The sequence below is a fragment of the Emys orbicularis genome, chromosome 19 (assembly GCF_028017835.1).
Source record: "Emys orbicularis isolate rEmyOrb1 chromosome 19, rEmyOrb1.hap1, whole genome shotgun sequence".
Lineage (NCBI taxonomy): Eukaryota > Metazoa > Chordata > Testudines > Emydidae > Emys > Emys orbicularis.
In genome coordinates this window covers 5,959,723-5,979,835 of record NC_088701.1, presented here as the reverse complement: position 1 = coordinate 5,979,835, position 20,113 = coordinate 5,959,723, and the positions used below count along the sequence as shown (strand labels likewise).

Below are 20,113 nucleotides of genomic sequence, written 5' to 3'. Positions count from 1 at the left end.
GCCATGGGGGAGCTCCCAGCTACCCCAGCCAGGCCGCTGCCAGCAGGGGGCATTGCAGGCTGTTGATTCCTTTCTCCGGGGCAGGGCAGGGGCACGCAGGGAGGGTAACAAGGGGAGCAGGAAGAGGGGATGGGAGTGAGCTGTCTCCCCTGGAGTTAGCAGCAGCTCCCAGTCTCATGCTGCCTTTGAGGGGAACAAGGGATCTCAGCATTGCTCGGGGCTGCAGCCCCACACACTGCCTGCCCCTGCCAGCCCCTCGCTGCCCAGGGCTCCATCTCGGGAGGAGGAAGGATTAAAGCAGGTGAAGGGAGAGGGCAGTACAGTACCAACAGAGCAGCAGGGTGGGGGGCTGGAGTGAGCTCGGGAGGAGCGAGCAGGCTGTTGCGGGCACTCTGCCATCCGCAGCCCGCTCGGAGTGGCCTCGCTCCCGTTAGTGGTTATATGGGTGCTGACAGGCAGCGGGGTGGGTGTACCATACGGGCATGGGGGCCTCTGCTCGCAAACACCCACACGTGGCACCGGGGTTAGTTTCAAGGCACCGGGGTTACTGCCTGGCGGGAGGCTGCGCCCAGGCAGAGGTACAGTCGAGGGACTCCCCAGCAGCGGCCAGGAGGTTACCCTGATGACTGAAGAGGGGTGTCAGGGCCTGCAGGTGCCAGGACCCACACCCTGCTCCACCCCAGGGAGCAGTGCAGCTGGCCCCCCTCACTCCCCTGCTGCCCCCCGGGACTGGGGAGGGAGCACCCCAAGGGCCTGGCCAGTCCCCACTTCCCTGCAGCCTTCCCCAGGGGCACACAATGGCTCAGCTTATTGCTCGATAATGCCCAGCAGCTGTCCCCTCCGCCGCCTCTAGTACTGGGGGGAGAGAGGAGAAGAGCCCAGAGCCCGGCTCCCATGCGGCTCCAGGTACAGTCAGGAAGGGCTGGCTATAGAGAGGTGCACACAGGCCCCTAGGTGGAGGGGAGGGGCGAAGAGCCGGAGCTGGAGTTTTTGCCAGAGCAGTGCTGGAGCCAGGCACACAGCCGGGCCCGTGGTGTATTCCCTACCCCCTGGTCCACATGAGGGCAACAACCCAGCACTCCCTTGCCCAGCCCAAGGGCACAGCAGATCCAGGGTGGGCAGAGCAGGGCAGTCCCGCAGAGTCCTAGTAGCGCCCAACCTTGGCATCCCCGATGGCGCCCCACACGTCAAAGACGAACTCATCGGGGAAGGCGAAGTCACCCAGCCGCTCATCCAGCGCCTCCGCGAACTCGTCGGGGTTCCGCTTGTCCTTCCCCAGCTCTACCATGGTGGCAGCTACAGAGAGCAGAGATGGGTGTGAGGGGGAAGTGAGGAGCATTCACTGCCATGTTACCTGTGGCAGGACATGCCAGCCCTAGTGCTATCCCACTTCTCCCACCAACAGTGCCAATGCTTCGCGCATCACGACAGTACTGCCATGCCATTGCCAGGAGCACTAGACACCCTGAGCCCCAGCACTGCCAGCACCAACACGCCGCTCTTGCCCACAGCCCTGGCCGAGGAGGCATGGCAGCTAGGAGGCCTGTGAGCTGAAGAGCTGATTCGCTCTCTCTGTGCCCAGCCCTGCTTCCCAGAACACACTGACAAGCCTGTCTCTGCCACTGCCACAGTAACCCCGGAAATGCTGCTGTGTGCCCCCGGGAGAGCCCTGCTCACCTCTCAGAGAGGGGAGACTTCTCTCCTCACACTAAATGCTGCACACGAGGGACGTAGGCCTCTGGGCCACTAACAGCAGGGCTTGCACTTAACTGCTGGGGAGCGTCCAGCTACTCCAGTCCCAGCCCCTCCCAGCAGGGGTTGCTGCAGGAGACGGGGCAGGAGCGCTGGCTGTGGGGGAGCTCCCAGCAGGGGGCACTGTAGGGAGCAGGGGAGGAGCACTGGCTGTGGGGGGTGCTCCCAGCTACATCAGCCTGGGCCTCTCCCAGCAGGGGGAGCTGCCACGCTGCCCAGCAAGGATTCCTACGCTGGCTGACCATGACACAGCCCTTCCCCCAACACCCCGATGCTTTGGGCACCCAGCCCTGGGGTGACTTGGGGGCTGCTCGGTAGGAGACTCACCCAGCTCCGTGTCGCGGATGCCCATGTAGCTCTCCAGCAGGTCGTCCACCTTCTCAATCGCCCTCTCCTCAAACGCAGACAGCTGGGGGGCAGGAGAGCTGCGTGGCAGGAGACTGAGGCAAAACTATAGCTCCCCTCCCACCCACCCACCCCCCAGCCAAGAACCATGGGAAAAGAGGGGCCCTCTAAAGCCTCTTCCAACCCTCCCCATTCCTTGGCAGAGAGGTGTGGGTGTTGGGGGCCAGGGCTGGGATAGCAGGGGGCTGCAGGTGAGGATTGAGGGGCATCGTCAGGGCTGTGGGAGAAGACTGGGAAGCAGGTGCAGTACAAGGATCGTAGTGGGGGGGAGCGGCCCCATATGGAGGACCTGTCCCCTCCCCAATCTTGGGACAGCTGGGACCTCAGCTCCCCTCTCATTCTGCTCTGGCTCCCCACCCTCAGTTCCCTCTGGGAAGAGGTCAGGGCCCAAGCGAACATTCAAAGGCTCCCGAGGGCTGTCAGGGGAAGCTCCCCAGGGCTGGCACCTACCTGCTCCTCCACGGTGGCCGGTCCCTTGGCCCGCAGCCGTAGGGTCCCTCTGCCAGTGCCCAGCTGGGAGCTACTGTTGTGCTTGCCCCCTGCGGCCCGCTGGCTGATCATATCTGAAACACAGCAAGGGACGACCCAGTGAGACCACGCCAGAGGTGGGGCAGTCACATGCTGGCCTCGCAGCCCACAATCCCAGCAGCCAGCCCAGGGCACCGGTGCAGCCAAGTTAACAGCCACACTCCAGCAGGAAGTGGGGCCAGATATTAGACACCACCACCTGGGCACAACAGGCAGGGTGTGCTTGGGAGGCAGCCAGGGCCGGGGTAGTGCGTGTTGTGCTGATGCCTGAATCCCAACTCAGTGTGTGTGGATAGCTGGGGGCTGGGATTGAGGGGCACCAGCGGAGCTGGGGGAAGGGAGCCCAGGGCTGGAATAGCTGGGAGTTGGGATTGGGGGGGCCCAGCAGCAGAGCTGTGCGGGGAGCCGGGGGCTGGGCTGGCTGGGGGCTGTGGGCAGGGGCCAGCAGCAGAGCTGCGTGGGGAGCCCAGGGCTGGGCTGGCCGGGGGCTATGGGCAGAGGCCAGCAGCAGAGCTGCGTGGGGAGCCCAGGGCTGGGACGGCAAGGTAAAGATGCTGCATGTTGGGACTCAGGGCTGTTTGCAGTAACATCCATCCCAGGAAGCTGCGGGCTGCCTTCCCCTCCCCCACTGGTTCCCACAGACTGGGGCTTGGACACATGGGACTCAACTGCATCAGTTTGACAACACGGGACAGCAAAGGCACATTGAGATCAGCGTGTGGGACCAGAGAAGGGGTCCCTGGCAGTCATGCGCAGGGCCCAACGCAATGGGCGCAGTGCGAGAACCTCCGTCAGCTGAGGCAGCGCAGCCCTTGGAGGGTCAGGTCTCCATACTCCACAGCAGAGGGATGTGCCGGCTCTGGCAGGACTGAGTATCTGGGGTCCCACTGACCTGCTCCTCTGCATGGATCTTCCTACCTCCCCCTGCACATGCCTCTTGCTCCCGCTCCGCCCTCGGCAGTGAATGAGTTTGAGCTCAGAGTCCCTGGCTGGATGAGGAATAGCCGTGCTGGGACGGAACGGGCAGAAATCGGGGATCGCTCAGCCTCAGCAGCTCTATTTGGAGCGCAGGACGCTGGCAGTGCCGAGTGATTCCTGCCCTCTGCGGGTTTCTCACCGTCCAGTGTTATTTTAAATGCACTGGTCCAGGCGCTCCCTTTAGATCCAATCCCGGGGGGTTAGAGGTAACGGCCGGGAAGGTTTCATAGCAGCACAGAACTAAGTTAAGGAGGTGTTCCACCTCAGCTTCGAAAAACCAAGTCCCTCCCACATAGAGGTATGTGAACTGCCTTCAGAGGGCAGCTTTCAAAATGCAGTTGGTACGGCCCTGCCGTCACGGGCAGCTGATTAAAACAGGAGAGAGAGTTTAGTAGAAGCAGAGAGAGGCAGGACTCCTGGATTCTCTCCCTGGCTCTGGGTGCAAGCCTCATGGAACCTCCAGGCCTTCACTCAGACCAGGCCTCTCTGTCCCGTGGGTGGGTCTAGTTCTTGCCAACAGCAGTGCGGGATCCCACAAGCTCCTCTTTCCTCCAGTACGTAACTGGTTTCTTCCTGCCCTTGGGCAGCCTGGAATCCCCAGGGAAGCCGTGGTCCATCCTGCAGCAGCTCCCACGCCTGCAGGGACCTCTGTTCCCAATGCACTTCCGGAGCGGCCAGCATTTTCCTGGACAGCCCCGTCCCCTCGAGCTGATACAGGGCACTGGTCACTCTGTTTCCTCTCCCCACGAGGGACAGAGCCGCTTCAGCATCATCCCATTAAAACCCTCACGGGACAACCAACCCAGCTGCTGTGTTTCCAAAATACACTCCCTTCTCAGGCCAGTTAGAACAGCAGCTGCCTGTGATGCGCCTCTCCAGCCAGTCGTTACTGTGTGCCGGGGGCACAGAGCCATGGAGATCCAGCCCCACTGACGTTTCCCACAGTCCCACGGAGTAAAAATAATCTGGGAAAATGTCATCTGAGCAGCCCCTTTCCTGCTTCTGGCATCCGGGGGAGCCCATTCCCTAAAACGCCCACGCCGGACACAGATGGCAGCAGGAGTACGGTACAAATGCCTAGGCATGGGGCTGTGTGATGCTCAGTCCCTGCCAGAGGGGGCACTGGAGCATGGCGGGCTGCTTTCCTTTTCCTACCAGCCCCCTGGATCCATTGCTTCCTGCTAGCCATGGTCTCCTCTCTGGCCCTCAAGGACATTCCCACAGCCCAACTGCTGTGCCAAGGAGGTGCCCAAGGGCAGTGGGGCAGCCTGGGGGCCCCCCACTTTCTTGCTCGTTAGAACTGTCTGGAGGCGGAGGCCATGCAGCTGGGGTGCCGGCCATGGGAGCAGAGAGCCTTTGGGCGGAGCACAGATGCTGGGGCAAGAATTAGCCAAGAGGGGCTCCACTCGCAGGGGGCTGGAGGGCCCGTCTCGTCCTATGCTCTTCCGAGGCTGCTTCACTTGCCGTTTGCCCTTCAGAAATGGGATGAGAGGCCCTGGCTGTGTTGAGCCAGAGGGCGAGGGACAGCAGCTGGGGGGGGAAGGAAGATGGGGACACATGCAGCAACGTGACTCCCCCCACTTCACTGCCCCATCCCAATACAGCAGGCTGTACACTCCGCGGCAGGAGCCCCTATTTCTTTCTGCATTCCATTCCATGTCATGCTGCCCTCACATTCCCCAGGGGCTGCCTGCACACAGCTGCCCAGGCAAAGCGTTTGGAGGCAGCTGGTGCTTTGCCACTTTGCCACCTCCCCACGCCCTTCGGGCAGAGGGGACGTTAAATGTGGCCTGAACTCCTCAGTCCAAACCTCAGCAAGGGCTGGCTCCTGCTACCCGGTTCTCCGCTGCTGCGGCCAAGGGCCAGGGAGAAGGCCAGCCCGATGAGTCTGCCAAAGCGAGCAGCAGTGAGACCGGTAACTATTGCAGTGTCCTCGTTAAACGTCGGCGACAAACGAGCTCCCGTGTCAGGCTGCCTGCAGACTCAGGCAGATGTCCCTGCTATCGGGTAGGCTCGACAGCCGTGGCTGTGAAGAAACCCTTAAAGAAACTTTGGTTTTCCCCTCCCCCATTGCCCCCTTTAAAAAAAAAGTTCTGCAGCAGATTCAAGCCCAGACGATCTGTGGGTGCACTGCTGCCAGGACGCACGGGGGAAAAGCTGGTTATTCACCCTCCCACGTCCAGGCGAGGGGAGCAAGCTGAGGCAGACGCGCCCCTGCTCTAGGGCTGATGTATCGCTCATTCAGTGTGGAAGGCAGAATGCCACGTTCAGTTCTGGCCCAGGGCATTCATTTTGGAGTCACTTCTTCCCTTGATCTACAGATCTCCCGCTGGCGTCACTAGGAGGGACAGGGACAGTCTGGCCTCTGTGGCAACTGCACCGTTGGGGATTGTATATTCAGTACTTGATTGCCATGTTCAGCGAGAAACGCTCTGCCCTGTGCTTCTCTCCTGTCCCCATCCTCCACTCTCTGCTTCTCTCCCTCTTCTTGCCCCAGCCCCAGCTCCCAATTCCCACTCCGCCTCCAACGCTGAAAGTTAGCGCGGAGACAGAAATGCCAGTGCTGGCAGTTGCAGACGACACCATCGGGAGACTGAGGAGTGAGCACTCCCCTGCACCCTATTAGCCGTAGTCTCAGGCCGTCAGCAGAGGCAGCCAGCAGTCACATGAGAGCTAGAACCCCCTTTGGGGTGATTTTTAAGAGGAGGGAAGCAGATACTGTGGACAATGTGTCCAAGGGTCACAAGTCTCTCAAGAGGACCAGATACAGACCGGGGGCCATATGCAACTCCTCCTAGGACTCTACCTCCAAGAGGGGATCCCGTGGCCCTGCAGGGGGTGTGGATCCCTTAGCACCAAGGACACTAGAGGGTACAGGCTCCCCCGACTGCTTGTAAGGTGGCTAGCACTGCTCTGCCTGGTGCATTGGGGTACAGGAGTTTCATGGGGGCACGCACTGCTTGGGTATTGACAGTCCTCATGCACCTGTTCCCCAGCTCTCTGGCGCTGGCCCTAGCAGCTGCTCGCTGCCCCTCCAAGCACACCCCAGTGTCTGTCTCCTATGGAAAACGCTGCGTCCCTCCCCAGGTTCCAAGGAGGACTCCTTGGAGCAGCAGCAGCCACCACAGCCTGGCAGCAGCTGGGCTGGAGGAGCCATGACACCCTGCCCGCTCCCAGTGTGGTTAGCACAGTACGGGCTGCGGGAGAGGGAAAGGCCCTGGACTCAGACACAAATATCCTCCAGCCACATCAACATGTTTGGGCTGGAGCCGCAATCAGAGGATGGCGTGGCAGGCAGGCACCCCACCCTGCCGCGTGTGTGCCTCATGCACCGACGCCAGGCCAAAGCCCGGAGGCAGGCTCCTAACAGATCACAAACCACGAGACCTCCGGCCCCCATCTACACTAGGACCAGAGATGGTGCAAAAAGCGGATTGGCCCAGAGCCTGCATAACCCCTTGGGTCCCCACACAGCCACTGTCCCAGCAGCCCCAGGCACTGAGCAGCGGGCTGGCCGCAGCAGCCACTGTTCTGCTGGGTGGATGCTGAATGCCATTAACATCCCTGGGAAGCCCGGCTACCATACACCCGGAGGGCAGGGTGATAGGGAGGGGCCATCATCATCATCATCATCACCACGTTCCTATTACGCCTCTGGCGTTTAGGGCTGTGATGAAGCTCCTCCACTCCTGTCTGTTTCTGGCAAGTCTTTCGGTGGTTCCCCAGCTGTGCCCCAGGTTTTTCAGCTCGGCTTCCACAGCTCTTCGCCATGTTGTTTTCGGGCGGCCTCGTTTTCGCTTGCCTTCAGGTGTCCATCTTATTGCTACTCTGGTGATGGAATCAGTTTCCATCTGAAGCACATGACCAATCCATCTCCAACACCTCCTGGCAATGACGGTGCTCAGATGCTCTTGGCTGCACTATGTCAATAGATCTTGGTTTGAGATTGTTCTGGGCCAAAAGATACGGAGGATTTTTCCCTTTTGGGGCTATCGTGGGGGGGCTATTCAGACCCCACCCCCCATACATACACACACACACCCCTATTCAGGGGTGAAAGTAACACAAAAGTCTTACCAATACGGGGGCCCGGCTCCAGGCCCCCGGAAGAGGCAGGGCCCTTGGGCGGAAGGGGCGGGGCTGGGGATCAGTCTTCAACAGCCAGCCCATCGGTACTGCCTGGCCCGTGCCGCCTGGAGCTCTGGTAGTGATTTAAAAGGGCCCGGGGCTCCGGATGCTGCTGCGGTAGCAGGGGCCGGGAGCCCTGGGCCCTTTTAAATAGCCGGGCCCCAGGGCAGCTGCCCCTTTTACGTCCTCCCTATTGGTAGGGAGCCTACTGGCAGGGCCGCCGACCGGGGGGGGGGGGGGGGGGAGGAGCGGGAGGGCAAGGGGGGGGGAAAGGGGCAGCACATTGGCTGCATATGGGCTGGTACCAGCGACCACTTCTTACCGATACACCGTACCAGCCCACTTTCACCCCTGCATCTATTCCCTCCCAACGTACAGAGAGAATCACTGATCCAGAAGCCATGGGAAGAGCGGTCACTAGCCCCCAGGTCAGCCTGCCTCAGCCCACCCCGTTAGAGCCCTCACAGGGCAGGGAACAGCACTGAGAAAGACTAGCCTGGCCCCAGCACAGAAGCCCAGTTGTTCTGCCTCTGCTAACGGGAACGTGGGCTTGGCTCGTAGTGGGGATGGAGCTCCAGGTGTTCCTGGCACTGGCATTTCTGAGGCTTCCTGTCATCCCCCGCACTTCCCCCAAAGCTGGGAGGGGGTGGCTGTGTTTAACTGGGCATGCAGAGGCACTGCCCTGCCTTTCCAGGAAAGCTTGGCTCCTTTCACACAGGGAGGAGCTGTTTGCCCCACATGGGGAGGCTGGGGTTCTGGCCTCTGCCCTAGAGCTTGCAGCCAACAGCCTTTCCAGTCATGCCACAGCACAGCAGCGGGCAGGACAGGGCGCAGGGGCTGCCTGGGAGGGGAGAGCAGGGCATGTCTGCGCCAAGACTCCAGCGCTGGCAAAGCCCGGAGACCACAGGAGCCGCAGAAGGTCACATGACCAACATCGACTATTAAGTGCAAGACTGGAATAGCAGGGGCACTGGCAGAGCTGTGGGGGGAAGGGGCCATGGCTGGAGAAACAGGGGGTCTCTGAGTCAGGGGATATTGGCAGAGCTCTGTGTGAGGATGTTGAGGTGCACCAGCAGGGCTGGGGGGGCGGGGGGGGAGAAGCCCAGGGCATCTGCAGATGGGGGCTTAGGGGCACCAGCAGGGCTGAGGAGTAGCAGCAGGGCTGGAGAAGCAGGGGGGCTGTGGGTAGCGCCAGAGCTGTGTGCGGGGAGAAGGTAGGAGGTGCTGCAAAGAGGACTGAGGGGCGTGGGCACAGCCATGCTGCCTGTACATTAGTCTCACTCAAGAGCATTGAGGGAATGCTGTGATTAGGGTCTCCCCTGCTGGGGCAGGGCGTTGGCCCCTCCCCAGATCACAGGGAAGGTCCTGAACACTCTCAATGGGGGAGATAACAGCCACTTAGCCCGGGAGCTAGAAATAGCCAGCGAGACAGATTAACACAAGAGGCTGCTCCAGGTTGCCCATAGAGGGGAAGAAACGAAGCGAGCTGGCCTAGAGCTGTTCCCCAGAAGCCAGCACTTTCCCTATCAGCAGCTCTCACAGCGGTCCGTCCAGCACTGCGCACTCCAGGCTTGAGAGCCAGGGCTGGCACAGAGCCCAGCGGGTGGATGCCTCTGCGGCGGGTTTCTACAAGAGGTGGGAACTGAACAGGGCCAGCACAGGATGAACCAGTCCCCCACCTCTCTGCTTCGATCAGAGGACAAGAGGCTGCTTGTGCAAAGAGCTAGTGATCTGGGTCCTCGGCAGGAGCCCATGAGCTGAGCCAGGGCCCTGCAGCAGGAAAGAGCTGCCAAGAGCAGTAAGGGGGATGCGGCACGGGTAGAAAGGTGCACCCAGGGAGAAAGACCTGTCACTGATGCCGCACAGTCCCTCGGGCCAGGCTGATGGAACACAGAACATTCCCGCCCCATCCTGGAATCAAGCACGACCCGCAAACAGGTTGTAACACCCATGTTGGGGTGCACCCACTGCTGCCCTCTGCTGGATGCTACCAGATCTGCCCAGGCCCTCCCAAGTTCCGTCTCCCTCTGGCAGCTCCAGGGGTGAAAAGACCGTCCACTCTTGGCAGCTAGCAGAGCTCTCCCTGCGCTCTAGCTGCCGGCATTCTGAGGGAACAGCGTGGAGCTTTTCCTCCTGCGGCCCCTGGTCCAGCGCACACTGGAAGGCAGGGCAGGTTATGAGGCTGGATTGAACCACCAGTGAGTTGTGGGTCCAGGCAGCAGAGCCCAGGGCTGGCAGGACCGAGCTAAGCTTAGCATTCTCAGGTTTGCCTGTCACCCAACTGGCAGGTGGCTTCGCCAAAGCAGAGGCAGCGAGCATCGGCACCTGGTCTCTCTCCACCACGGACAAGCAGAGGATCCCAACGTTCGCACACACAGCCAGCACCATGGAGCGGTCACTAATTAGCATGGAACGAACTGCAGGGAATGAGCAGCGGCACGGATGCTAGGCCAAGGCTCCCAAAGTGCCAGAGATGAACATATGCAGCTGGTACGCGGTAGAGGGAGGGGAGAAGGAAGTTACCAGATTCCAGGAACGTGTGCGCGGGCTGAGAAGCATAAGCCAAGGAGGAAATAACTTCAAGTGGAAAATGATCTTCCTTCCCAGATCAGAGGCCAGTGAGTCACTTAAGGAGGAAGGAATTCGTGGTGGCAGGCTGGCCTTGCGGATGAATGAACTGAGACACCAGCAGCAGGGAATGCCATGTGACTGGGAGCCAGGACTCCTGGGTTCTATCCCTCGCTCAGGGAGGGAGCGCCACCTAGTGGTTAAGCTTGGCAAACCAGGACTCTTGGGTTCTACTTCCACACTGCCACTGCCTCGCTGTGTGATCTGGGGCAATGTGAGGGTAGCAACACTGACCCAACCCGGGGCTTAGTGCAGCGTTCAAAGAGATGCTACCAACAGCCAAGGAATCTGGATTTGAGGACTCTGAGAAGGCTGCACAGACAGCAGAGGGCGAGGATGCACCCTGATCAGAGGCAGTCTGCCCGGAACAGAGCTGGAATCCCCAGCCCTGGGGTACGGTTGGGAGCCACTGACAAGGCCAGCGCTGGATAACAAGCACAGGGGCTGGAACAGTCCAGCCCGGAACCAAGTTGTCTCCCCCGGCCTTCAGCACCATTCTGGGGACGTCACGTTCCCCCAGGCTCCACTCAAAGCCCTGCGCTTTGAGGGATCAGTAGGGAGAGCTCCTTCACCTTGCCAGCTGCTGGGGTTGAAACAGGCCTGTCTGCTTAGTGACATTTAGGACCGCGAGCACAGACCCCTTCCCTCAAGCCACCATAGAGACATGGGAGGGGGGGGAGAGGGTGGAGACCAGCAAGGCAGAGCCAGCCCCTCCCACTTGTCCTGTGAGCAGCCTCCTCTCATCACTGAGTACACAGGGGGTCATTCGCAGATACCTTGGCAGGGCCACCTAACCCCAAGTCCAAGCAGAGATGGGGCAGCTTTACAGGCCAGCTGCTACAGGAATCTCCAGATCCCACTTGCCTTCCACGGCAGAAGCCGCCTTTTCCCTCTCCCAATACGAGGAAGGCTTCCCTGCAGTAACATGGCTGGTAAAGCCCTAACCTGAAATTAAGCAACAGAACTGCCCCACCTCTCAGCCAACCCTGTGGTTACACCGCACAGGTCAGATGGCTAGGAGCTGCCGTGAGGTTACAGTGCCACCTGCTGGCCACCATGCCGCAGGACACATCATCAAACCCCACGCTCAGCACCTCAAGCAGCGGGTCTCACCCTTTTTTTGGCTCAGGACCCATTTGTAAATGTCGATGGCCTGTGGTGACTCAGCACATTGGCCGGGGTGGCCCTGAAGGAGGTTGCAAAGCCCACCTTGCACTCACCTGGCAGCAGCGGCACCAGGGAGGCGAGCACAGCCAGACCCACAGGACCAGAGCCACCTCGCGGGCCTCAAACATTCCAGCGACCCACAGATTGGGAAACCCTGACGCAAAGCCCCTCCCCATCTCCCATTTAATGGCCGAGTAGGACAGAAGGTAATGGCCCTTAGTGCCCACCGCAGCCAGCAGGGCTTGGGCCTTTGGGCTAAGACAAAAGGCACTCTCAGATGAGCACCCAATGCGGCTTCTCACTGAAGGAGGAAGGACGGAACGTGCAAAACAAAGCCCAGCGCGTTCTGTGCTGGACTGATTGCCCTGGAGGCTGAAGGTCTCAGCAGGGCCAATGGCAAACATACCGCCCCCTGCTGCCATGCCCCTGCCCCCCGCCCGCCCAGGAACAAGCCCCTCTAGAGAGATGGGGGAGCTCAGTCTCTGTGGCCTGTTTGATACTTTCTGCTGTGGCTGCCAACAAGGGGAGCCAGTTACTTAGCCAGGGACTCCTGCCCTACTAGGACCTGGACTGAGACCCACCGCGCTCGTTTACACGTCAGGTGGAACCAACTTGTGACCACAGGGACTGGTGACAAGCCTCATGCTCCAACCGTCCTGAGCCTGCCAGTGGCCTCATCTGCCCAGGGCAGTGTGTGGGGCTCACTCACCGAATGCCTTCCGGGGCTCTGTTAGCTTCAGTGTGAAGGTGCGGCCTTTGGGCAGATCCTTGAGCATCTTGGCAACCTCGTAGTGCCGGCAGCCGATGAGGCTCTGCCCGTTGATGGACTCAATCATGTCGCCCACATTGATGACCTGGATCCGGTCTATGACGCTCCCTTCCTTGATCCTCTGCAAGCAAGAGACAGGACGGTTGGCTCACAGCACAGATTGCAGGTCCTGGGGCAGTTTAAGTGGCAGTTTCCTCCCTGCAGCGTCCAGATAAGAGAGTCTGAACAGCAGCCCTTTCTCTGCTCTAACACCATTCAGCTCAGGGTTGTGCACAACCCTTTGTATTCAGCAAAGCTGCCCAGAACCCCATAAGACAGGTCAATTGAGACTGAAGCACAGACACATCTCCAGGGTCACAGAGTGAGTCAGCAGCAGAGCAGGGAACAGAACCCAGGAACCCTGGCTCCCATCAGGCCACGGGGCCTTCCCTTTGTAGTTAGTCTCACGCACATATTTTTGCCCAGCAGAAGCTTGGTCCTTCCTTAGCACATTAATGGTGACTTACGTACAAGGGATCACGATTTGATCACACTTATAAAATACAAACAGAATGAAACCCAGATCAGTCAGATAAATACTCGGTGCTTTAGAAGGGCCAGTTTCACAAAGCTGAAAAGAATTATAAGCCACATCAGCAGAGAGGAAGACTGGGTGTGTTTAAGAACATTACTAGATGGCCAAAAAGCCACAATCAAGGAAAACGACTGTATTGGTTAGAAAATGACCTGCTTTGGTGGGGAAGCGAAGGCAGCTATAAAAAATAAAGAAATAATGTAACAAATGGAAGAAAGGAGAAAAAAAAGGGAATATAAGTTAGGAACCGTAGAAAACTGAAAATGGAAGAAAAGAGACACAAGGAGACTATGGCCAGCAGAGTTAAGGACAAGAAGGAGTTTTCTTTAGTGTATTAGGAACAAAAATAATTCTAACAATGATATTGGTCTATTACTAGATGGAAATGATAGAATTATCAATAGTAATGCAGAAAAGGCACAAGAGAACAAATATTTATGTTCTGTATTTGGGGAAAAACAGATGATGTATTCATATCATAGGATAACACTCTTTCCCCTGAACTAGTATCTCAGGAGAATGTTAAAACAGCAGCTACTAAAGTCAGACATTTTAAAATCAGCAGGTCCAGATAACTTGCATCCAAGAGTTTTAAACGAGCTGCTGAGACGCTCGCTGCACTGTTAATGTTGATTTTCAATAAGTCTTGGAAGACCAGCAAAATTTCAGAAGACTGGGTAAAGGGTGACATGGGTAGTTATATGCCCGTCAGTCTGACATCGATCCCGGGCAAGATAATGAAGCAGTTGATATTGAATTTGCTTAATAAAGAATTAAAGGAAGACAATATAATTAATGCCAATCAACGTGGGTTTATGGAAAATAGATCCTGTCAAACTATCTTGATTTGTTTTTTAAATGAGATTACAAGTTTGGTCGATAAAGGTAATAGTGTTGACATAATATACTGAGCTGTCTAAGGTATCTGACTTGGTACCACATGACATTTTGATTTAAAAACTAGAATGACAAAATTAATATGGCGCACTTTAAACGGACTAAAAGCTGGCTAATTGATAGGTCGCAAAATGCAAGTGTAAATGGGGAATCATCATCGAACAGGTGTGGTTCTGGTATGGTCCCACAGGGATCAGTTCTTGCCCCTATATTGTTTAATGTTTTTATTAGTGACCTGGAAGAAAACAAAAATCACTGACAAAGTTTGCAGATGACACGAAACAAAATGGGGAATGGCATATAATGAAGAGGAGAGGTCATTATCACAGAGTGATCTGGATCACTTGGTAAACTGGGCTCAAGCAAGCACTGTGTGTTTTAATGTGGCGAAATGAATATATTTAGGAACAACAACAAAAAAAATGTAGGCCATACTTACACAACGGGGGACTATCTTAGGAAACAGTGATTCTGAAAAAGATTTGGGGGGCAAGGTGGATAATCAACTAAACATGACCTCCCAATGCAAAATTGTGGCCAAAAGGGCTAACGCGATCCTGCGATGCATAAACAAGGGAATCTTGAGGAGGAGGAGAGAGATTATTTTACTTCTGTATTTAGCACTGGCGTGACCCCTCCCTGCTGGAATCCTGGGTCCAGCTCTGCTGCCCACAATTCAAGAAGGAAGTCGAAAAATTGGAGAGGGGGTCAGGGAAGAGCTGCGACAATGATTAGAGGATTAGAAAACCTGCCTTATAGCGACAGACTCAAGGAGCTCAATCTATTTGCTTAACAAAGATAAGCTTAATGGGTGACTCAATTACAGTCTGTAAATTACCTACATGGGGACAAATATTTGATCATGGGCTCTTCAGTGTAGCAGCGAAAGGTCTAACACCATGCAATAGCTGGAAGTTGAAACTAGACAAAATTCGGACTGGAAATAAAGGTTACATTTTTAACAGTGAGTGTATTTAACCTTTGGAATAATTTACTAAGGATCCTGGTGGATCCTCCATCACTGAACATTTTAAAGTCAATACTGGACGTTTCTCTAAAAGATCTGCTCTGGGGATTATTTCGGGGCAGTTCTCTGGCCTGTTATACACAGGAGGACAGACTAGATCACAATGGTCCTGTCTGGCCTTGGAATCTAGGAATCACACATCTCTTCAGAAGGGCCTAGGAACCCAAGGCCTCCCACTAACAAAATGGCACCATGAGACAAAAGATCATGGCATTAGGAAGCATGATGATTGACAGCCCTTCTGGTTTTACCAGCTGGAGCTGCTGCAGAGTCTACACATCTTGTGTATTAACTCAATAATATTTAATTAGGCTCCCTTGTACCCGTCCCCCTGAAGGATCCCAGAGCACTTGAGACGCTGTCTATACACGAGTCACTTCAACCACTGCTGAAATGCAGCCACCTATTGGGTGGAACATGGCAGCTGCTTAACAGCCATGCTGCAGTGATTTAGACTCTGGAATTGGAGCTTCTTAGGGAATGTCATTAGCTGAGAATTAGCAAATGCACCACAGTACCAGGGGATCTTTTGTAAGATTCCAAAGAGGATTTGTGCTCTAATACCACAACCCTGCTCTGTTGGCATGGCTCTGTTCTTTCAAACGGATCCCCTAGTTTGGGCCTCTCTCATTTACTTGGGGGTTTAGAGTCTGATCAGGGATGTCACTATCACTGTGCTATGGGGGCACAGAGGGGTCTCTTAGTCTGAGGGAACTGCTGCAGCTCCTAGCACCTGGGAAAACCATCCGGGACACAGAGCATGTGAGAAAGTGACAAGGCAGGAGAAAGGACCAGAGCAGCCTCAGGTAGGAAGGGATGGGTGCCCTGATCCCCTAGCTCCTCCAAAGGAGAATGACTCCAAGTGAGGTTAGGATCAGAGCAGGGGACGGGAAGTAGGAAAAGCTGTAAGCTGAGTAAAAGAGGCAGTTAGAGGCCAAAAGCATCCTTTAAAAATTGGAAGTTAAATCCTACTAAAGAAAACAGAAAGAAAAACTATCAGGTCAAGTGTAAAAGTATAATTAAGGCCAAAAATGAATTTGAAGAGCAACTAGCAAAAGACACAAAAACTAACAGCAAAAATTGTTTTAAGTACATCAGAAGCAGGAAGCCTGCCAAACAATCAGTGGGGCCACTGGACGATCGAGGTGCTAAAGGCACACTCAAAGAAGACAAAGCCATTGCAGAGAAGCTAAATGAATTCTTTGCATCAGTCTACACTGCAGAGAACGTGAGGGAGATTCCCACTCCTGAACCATTCTTTATAGGGGACAAATCTGAGGACCTGTCCCAGACTGAGGTGTCAATAGAAGAGCTATTGGAACAAATTAAACACCAGGACCAGATGGGATTCATCCAGGAGTTCTAAAGGAACTCAAATATGAAATGGCAGAACTAACTGTGATATGTAACCTGCCACTTAAATCAGCCTCTGGACCAGATAATTGGAGGACAGCTAATGAGACATCAATTTTTGAAAAAGGCTCCAGCGGCAATCCTAGCAATTACAGGCCAGTAAGTCGGACTTCACAACCAGGCAAACTGGTTGAAAACAGACACAGATGAACACGATACATGAGGGAACAGTCAACGTGGCTTTTGTAAAGGAAAATCATGCTTCACCAATCTATTAGAATTCTTTGAGGGGGTCAATAAGCATGTGGACCACAGTGATCCAGTTGATCTTTTAGAAAGCCTTTGACAAGGTCCACACCAAAGGCTCTTAAGCAAAAGTAGCCATGAGATAAGAGGGAAGGTCCCCTCATGGATCAGTAACTGGTTAAAAGATAGGAAACATAGGGTAGAAATAAATGGTCATTTTTCACAATGGAGAAAGGTAAATAGCAGGGTCCCCCAAGGATCTGTACTGTTCAACGTTCATAAATGATCTGGAAAAAGGACTGAACAGTGAGGTGGCAAAATTTGCAGATGATCACGATCTTGAGTAATTTTGTAAGTCCAAAGCTGACTGCGAAGAGTTACAAAGGGATCTCACAAAACTGGGTGATTGGGCAACAAAATGGCAGATGAAATTCAATGTTGATAAATGCAAAGTAATGCACATTGCAAAACATAATTCCAACTATACATACAAAATGCTGGGGTCTAAATGAGCTGTTACCACTCAAGAAAGATCTTGGCGTCATCATGGATAGTTCTCTGAAAACATCTGCTCAATGTGCAGCGGCAGTCAAAAAAGCTAAAAAGAATGTTAGGAGCCATTAGGAAAGGGACAGAAAATAAGACAGGAAATATCATAATGCAACTATATAAATCCACGGTATTCCCACACCTTGAATACTGGGCGCATTTATGGTTGCCCCATCTCAAAGAAGATACATTAGATTTGGGAAAGGTACAGAGAAGGGCAACAAAAATTATTGGGGAATAGCACAGCTTCTATACGAGGAGAGATTAAAAAGACTGGGACTGTTCAGAAAAGAGACAACTAAGGGAGGATATGATAGAGGTCTATAAAATCATGAACAGTGTGGAGAAAGTGAATTGGGAAGTGTTATTTACCCCTTCTCATAACACAAGAACCAGGTGTCACCCAATGAAATTAATAGGCAGCTTGTTTAAAACAAAGTTAACACACAGTCAACCTGTGGAACTCGTTGCCAGGGGATGCCATGAAGGCCAAAACTATACAGGGTTCAAAAAAAGAACTCGATAAGTTCATTGAGGATAGGTCCATCTATGGCTATTAGCCAAGATGGTCGGGAATGCAACCCCATGCTCTGGGTGTCCCTAAACCTCTGACTGCCAGAAGCTGGGACTGGATGATGGAATGGATCACTTGAAATTGCCCTGTTCTGTTTGTGCCCTCTGAAGCATCTGGCACCAGCCACAGTTGGAAGATGGGATACTGGGCTAGATGGACCAGTGGTCTGGTCCAGTAGGACTGTTCACATGGATCAGACAGAGTCTCTGGGACTAGGAGCTCCATGTGATCAGGTTTGCTGCTGGGGTTTCTACTCCCCCAGTAAGACCCATAGCATGGCTCGTGCTCAGGGGCTCACACTGCAGCTCTCTGGGGATGGACAGACAGATAAGAAGGGAAGGAGCAAGACAAGACGCCACAGTGTGTGTCTGGGAGGAGCACGCCTCCTCTAAGACTGTGCACCCCAACCACAGCACAATCAGCCAGTGACAGGGCCTCCTGGGCTCCAGGATGGTGTGAGCAGAGCTCAGTCATCTGTACCTTAATGAATGCGTAGCCAGCTCCATTGTCAGTGATGGTCAGGCCCAGGGCCTCCTCGGACTTGAAGACCTCCACCTCCTTCCTCTGGCCCTTTGTGTGTGCAAAGATGAAGTCCTCCAGACCGATCTGGCCACCCAACAGCTTGTCCATGTCCACTTTGTGGGTGTTTAAGGTGCAGAACATCACCTGGGAGGTGGGAAGAGAGATACAGAGTGAGGAACCCCTGGACCACAGCTTCCCCCACTGCCCCTCAGCATCTCTGCTGAGAAGGCCCCATATTACCTTACCCACCTTGTCTCCCTAAATCATAGAATATCAGGGTTGGAAGGGACCTCAGGAGGTCATCTAGTCCAACCCCCTGCTCAAAGCAGGACCAATTCCCAGACAGATTTTTTGCTCCAGATCCCTAAATGGCCCCCACAAGGATTTAACTCACAACCCTGGGTTTAGCAGGCCAATGCTCAAACCACTATGTCAGCATTCTAGCACCAGCTCCACTGGGCTCAGCCCAGTTGGGCATAGACCTCAGGGGGCATGTAGCCACTGAGCCCAGAGTCACTGACTGGCAAAAAGCCAAGGGCACAGCACAGCCTGACACAGGGTGCTGGTCCACGAAGCCAGAGAAGGCACCAACGCAAAGGGCCCACCCCACTGGCTGGCTAGGCGCTGCCATGCAGAAGGGTATCCTCTCCGAGCTCCCCACCCTGCAGCCTGGGTGCTCAGCGCCTACCTCAACTGGCGGGATCTTGAAAGCCTCTGCAATTTTGCTGTACAGCTCCTTGACATTGGTGAAGCCCTCGATCCTGCCAGTGGGACTGCCATGGGCCAGCTGAGTGTGGAACACCAGTCGAGGACGGAGGCTGGCAGGAGGCGGTGGCAGGCCGGGCTGCAGGGCTGCCACACTGCCGCCACTGCCCACCTCCACCCCACCCAAGCTGCCACGAATGGGCTCAGCCTCCTCATTCTCCACCAGCGGAGGGGCCTTCTTCCGGCGGCCTAGTCCGAGCGGCATGAGGGAGGAGTGGCCAGACAGCAGGGAGTATCAGTCACCCACGGGAGAGACCTGCAGGAAGCAAAGGGGAAAGACTGTAGGAAACCGGCAGTGGAATCAACGACAAAAGCCAAGCGGTACTGGCTGACTAGGATGTCAGGGAATGGGACATGGGCCATCCCCCTCTAGGACATCAGCTCTAATCCAGCCTTAGGACAGAGGGAGCGAATCTGGGGAATGGGACATGCAGCATTCCTCCTCTAGGGAATCAGCTCCAATCCAGCCCCAGATCGGGGAGCCTGACAGGTAGGGGAGTCACACTCGTGGCGTGACAAGGCCTATTTTAATTCCGATTCATCTGTACAGCTTTAGTCACTTTTAAAATTAACCAGAATAATGTAAAAAGAGGAGTGACAGCTTTGGAAACTTCCTGCCCCTTGCCTGCCTCCCCCAAGTCCTACTGTACAGCCCCAGATCAGTGCTCTCCTGCTGGGAGCCAGCAGTCAAGTGGCAGCTCCTGCCAGACCCCATACACAGCTCTAAGTTATGGAGAGAGAAGCAGTCATAGGTATTTCTAGCTGCTTTGGAAACACATTTAGTACAAAGCTCTCTAATGAGTAAGCATCTAGTGATCTCAGGGCTTGGCAGTGGCCCTGCATCTCCCCTCCACTAGCTGACACAGGGGAAGCAGCATGTCTGATACCAAAGCCCCTCCAGTGGTGCTGGGCTGTTCACACGATTCCTACTGCTGCAGCAGGTGAAGTCGTGGGGTATGGGCAGAGAATGAAAAGTACACCCCCCCCCCTCAGGACTGAGCTGCTGTGGAGGCAGGAAACACCCACCGGGCCTGACCCCTGAAGGATTTAAAAAAACCAAACAAAAAACAGTGTAGTTGCCACCTGGAAACAAAGTAAAACCCACAGGCCCCGCTGGCGAGCAGAGACTCTGACAGAGTACTGCAGAGAGCCAACCACAGGGAAATGCCAGCCCTACTGCCTCACAGACAAAGGAAAAGCCATGCCAGGCCCACAGAGCTACACACATACTGACCCTTCCACTCCAAGAAC

General features: G+C 55.3%; 1 protein-coding gene across 1 annotated transcript; it reads right to left on the bottom strand.

The window, feature by feature from the left end:
- Positions 1-1,047: 1,047 nt before the first annotated feature.
- Positions 1,048-19,067, bottom strand: GIPC1 (GIPC PDZ domain containing family member 1). The gene is made up of 6 exons (XM_065419449.1): positions 18,786-19,067; positions 18,056-18,241; positions 12,296-12,476; positions 2,608-2,720; positions 2,080-2,161; positions 1,048-1,296 (listed from the first exon to the last, which is right to left on the bottom strand). The coding sequence occupies exons 1-6, from the start codon at positions 19,065-19,067 to the stop codon at positions 1,145-1,147; spliced, it is 996 nt and encodes a 331-aa protein (XP_065275521.1). The 3' UTR covers positions 1,048-1,144.
- Positions 19,068-20,113: the final 1,046 nt, after the last annotated feature.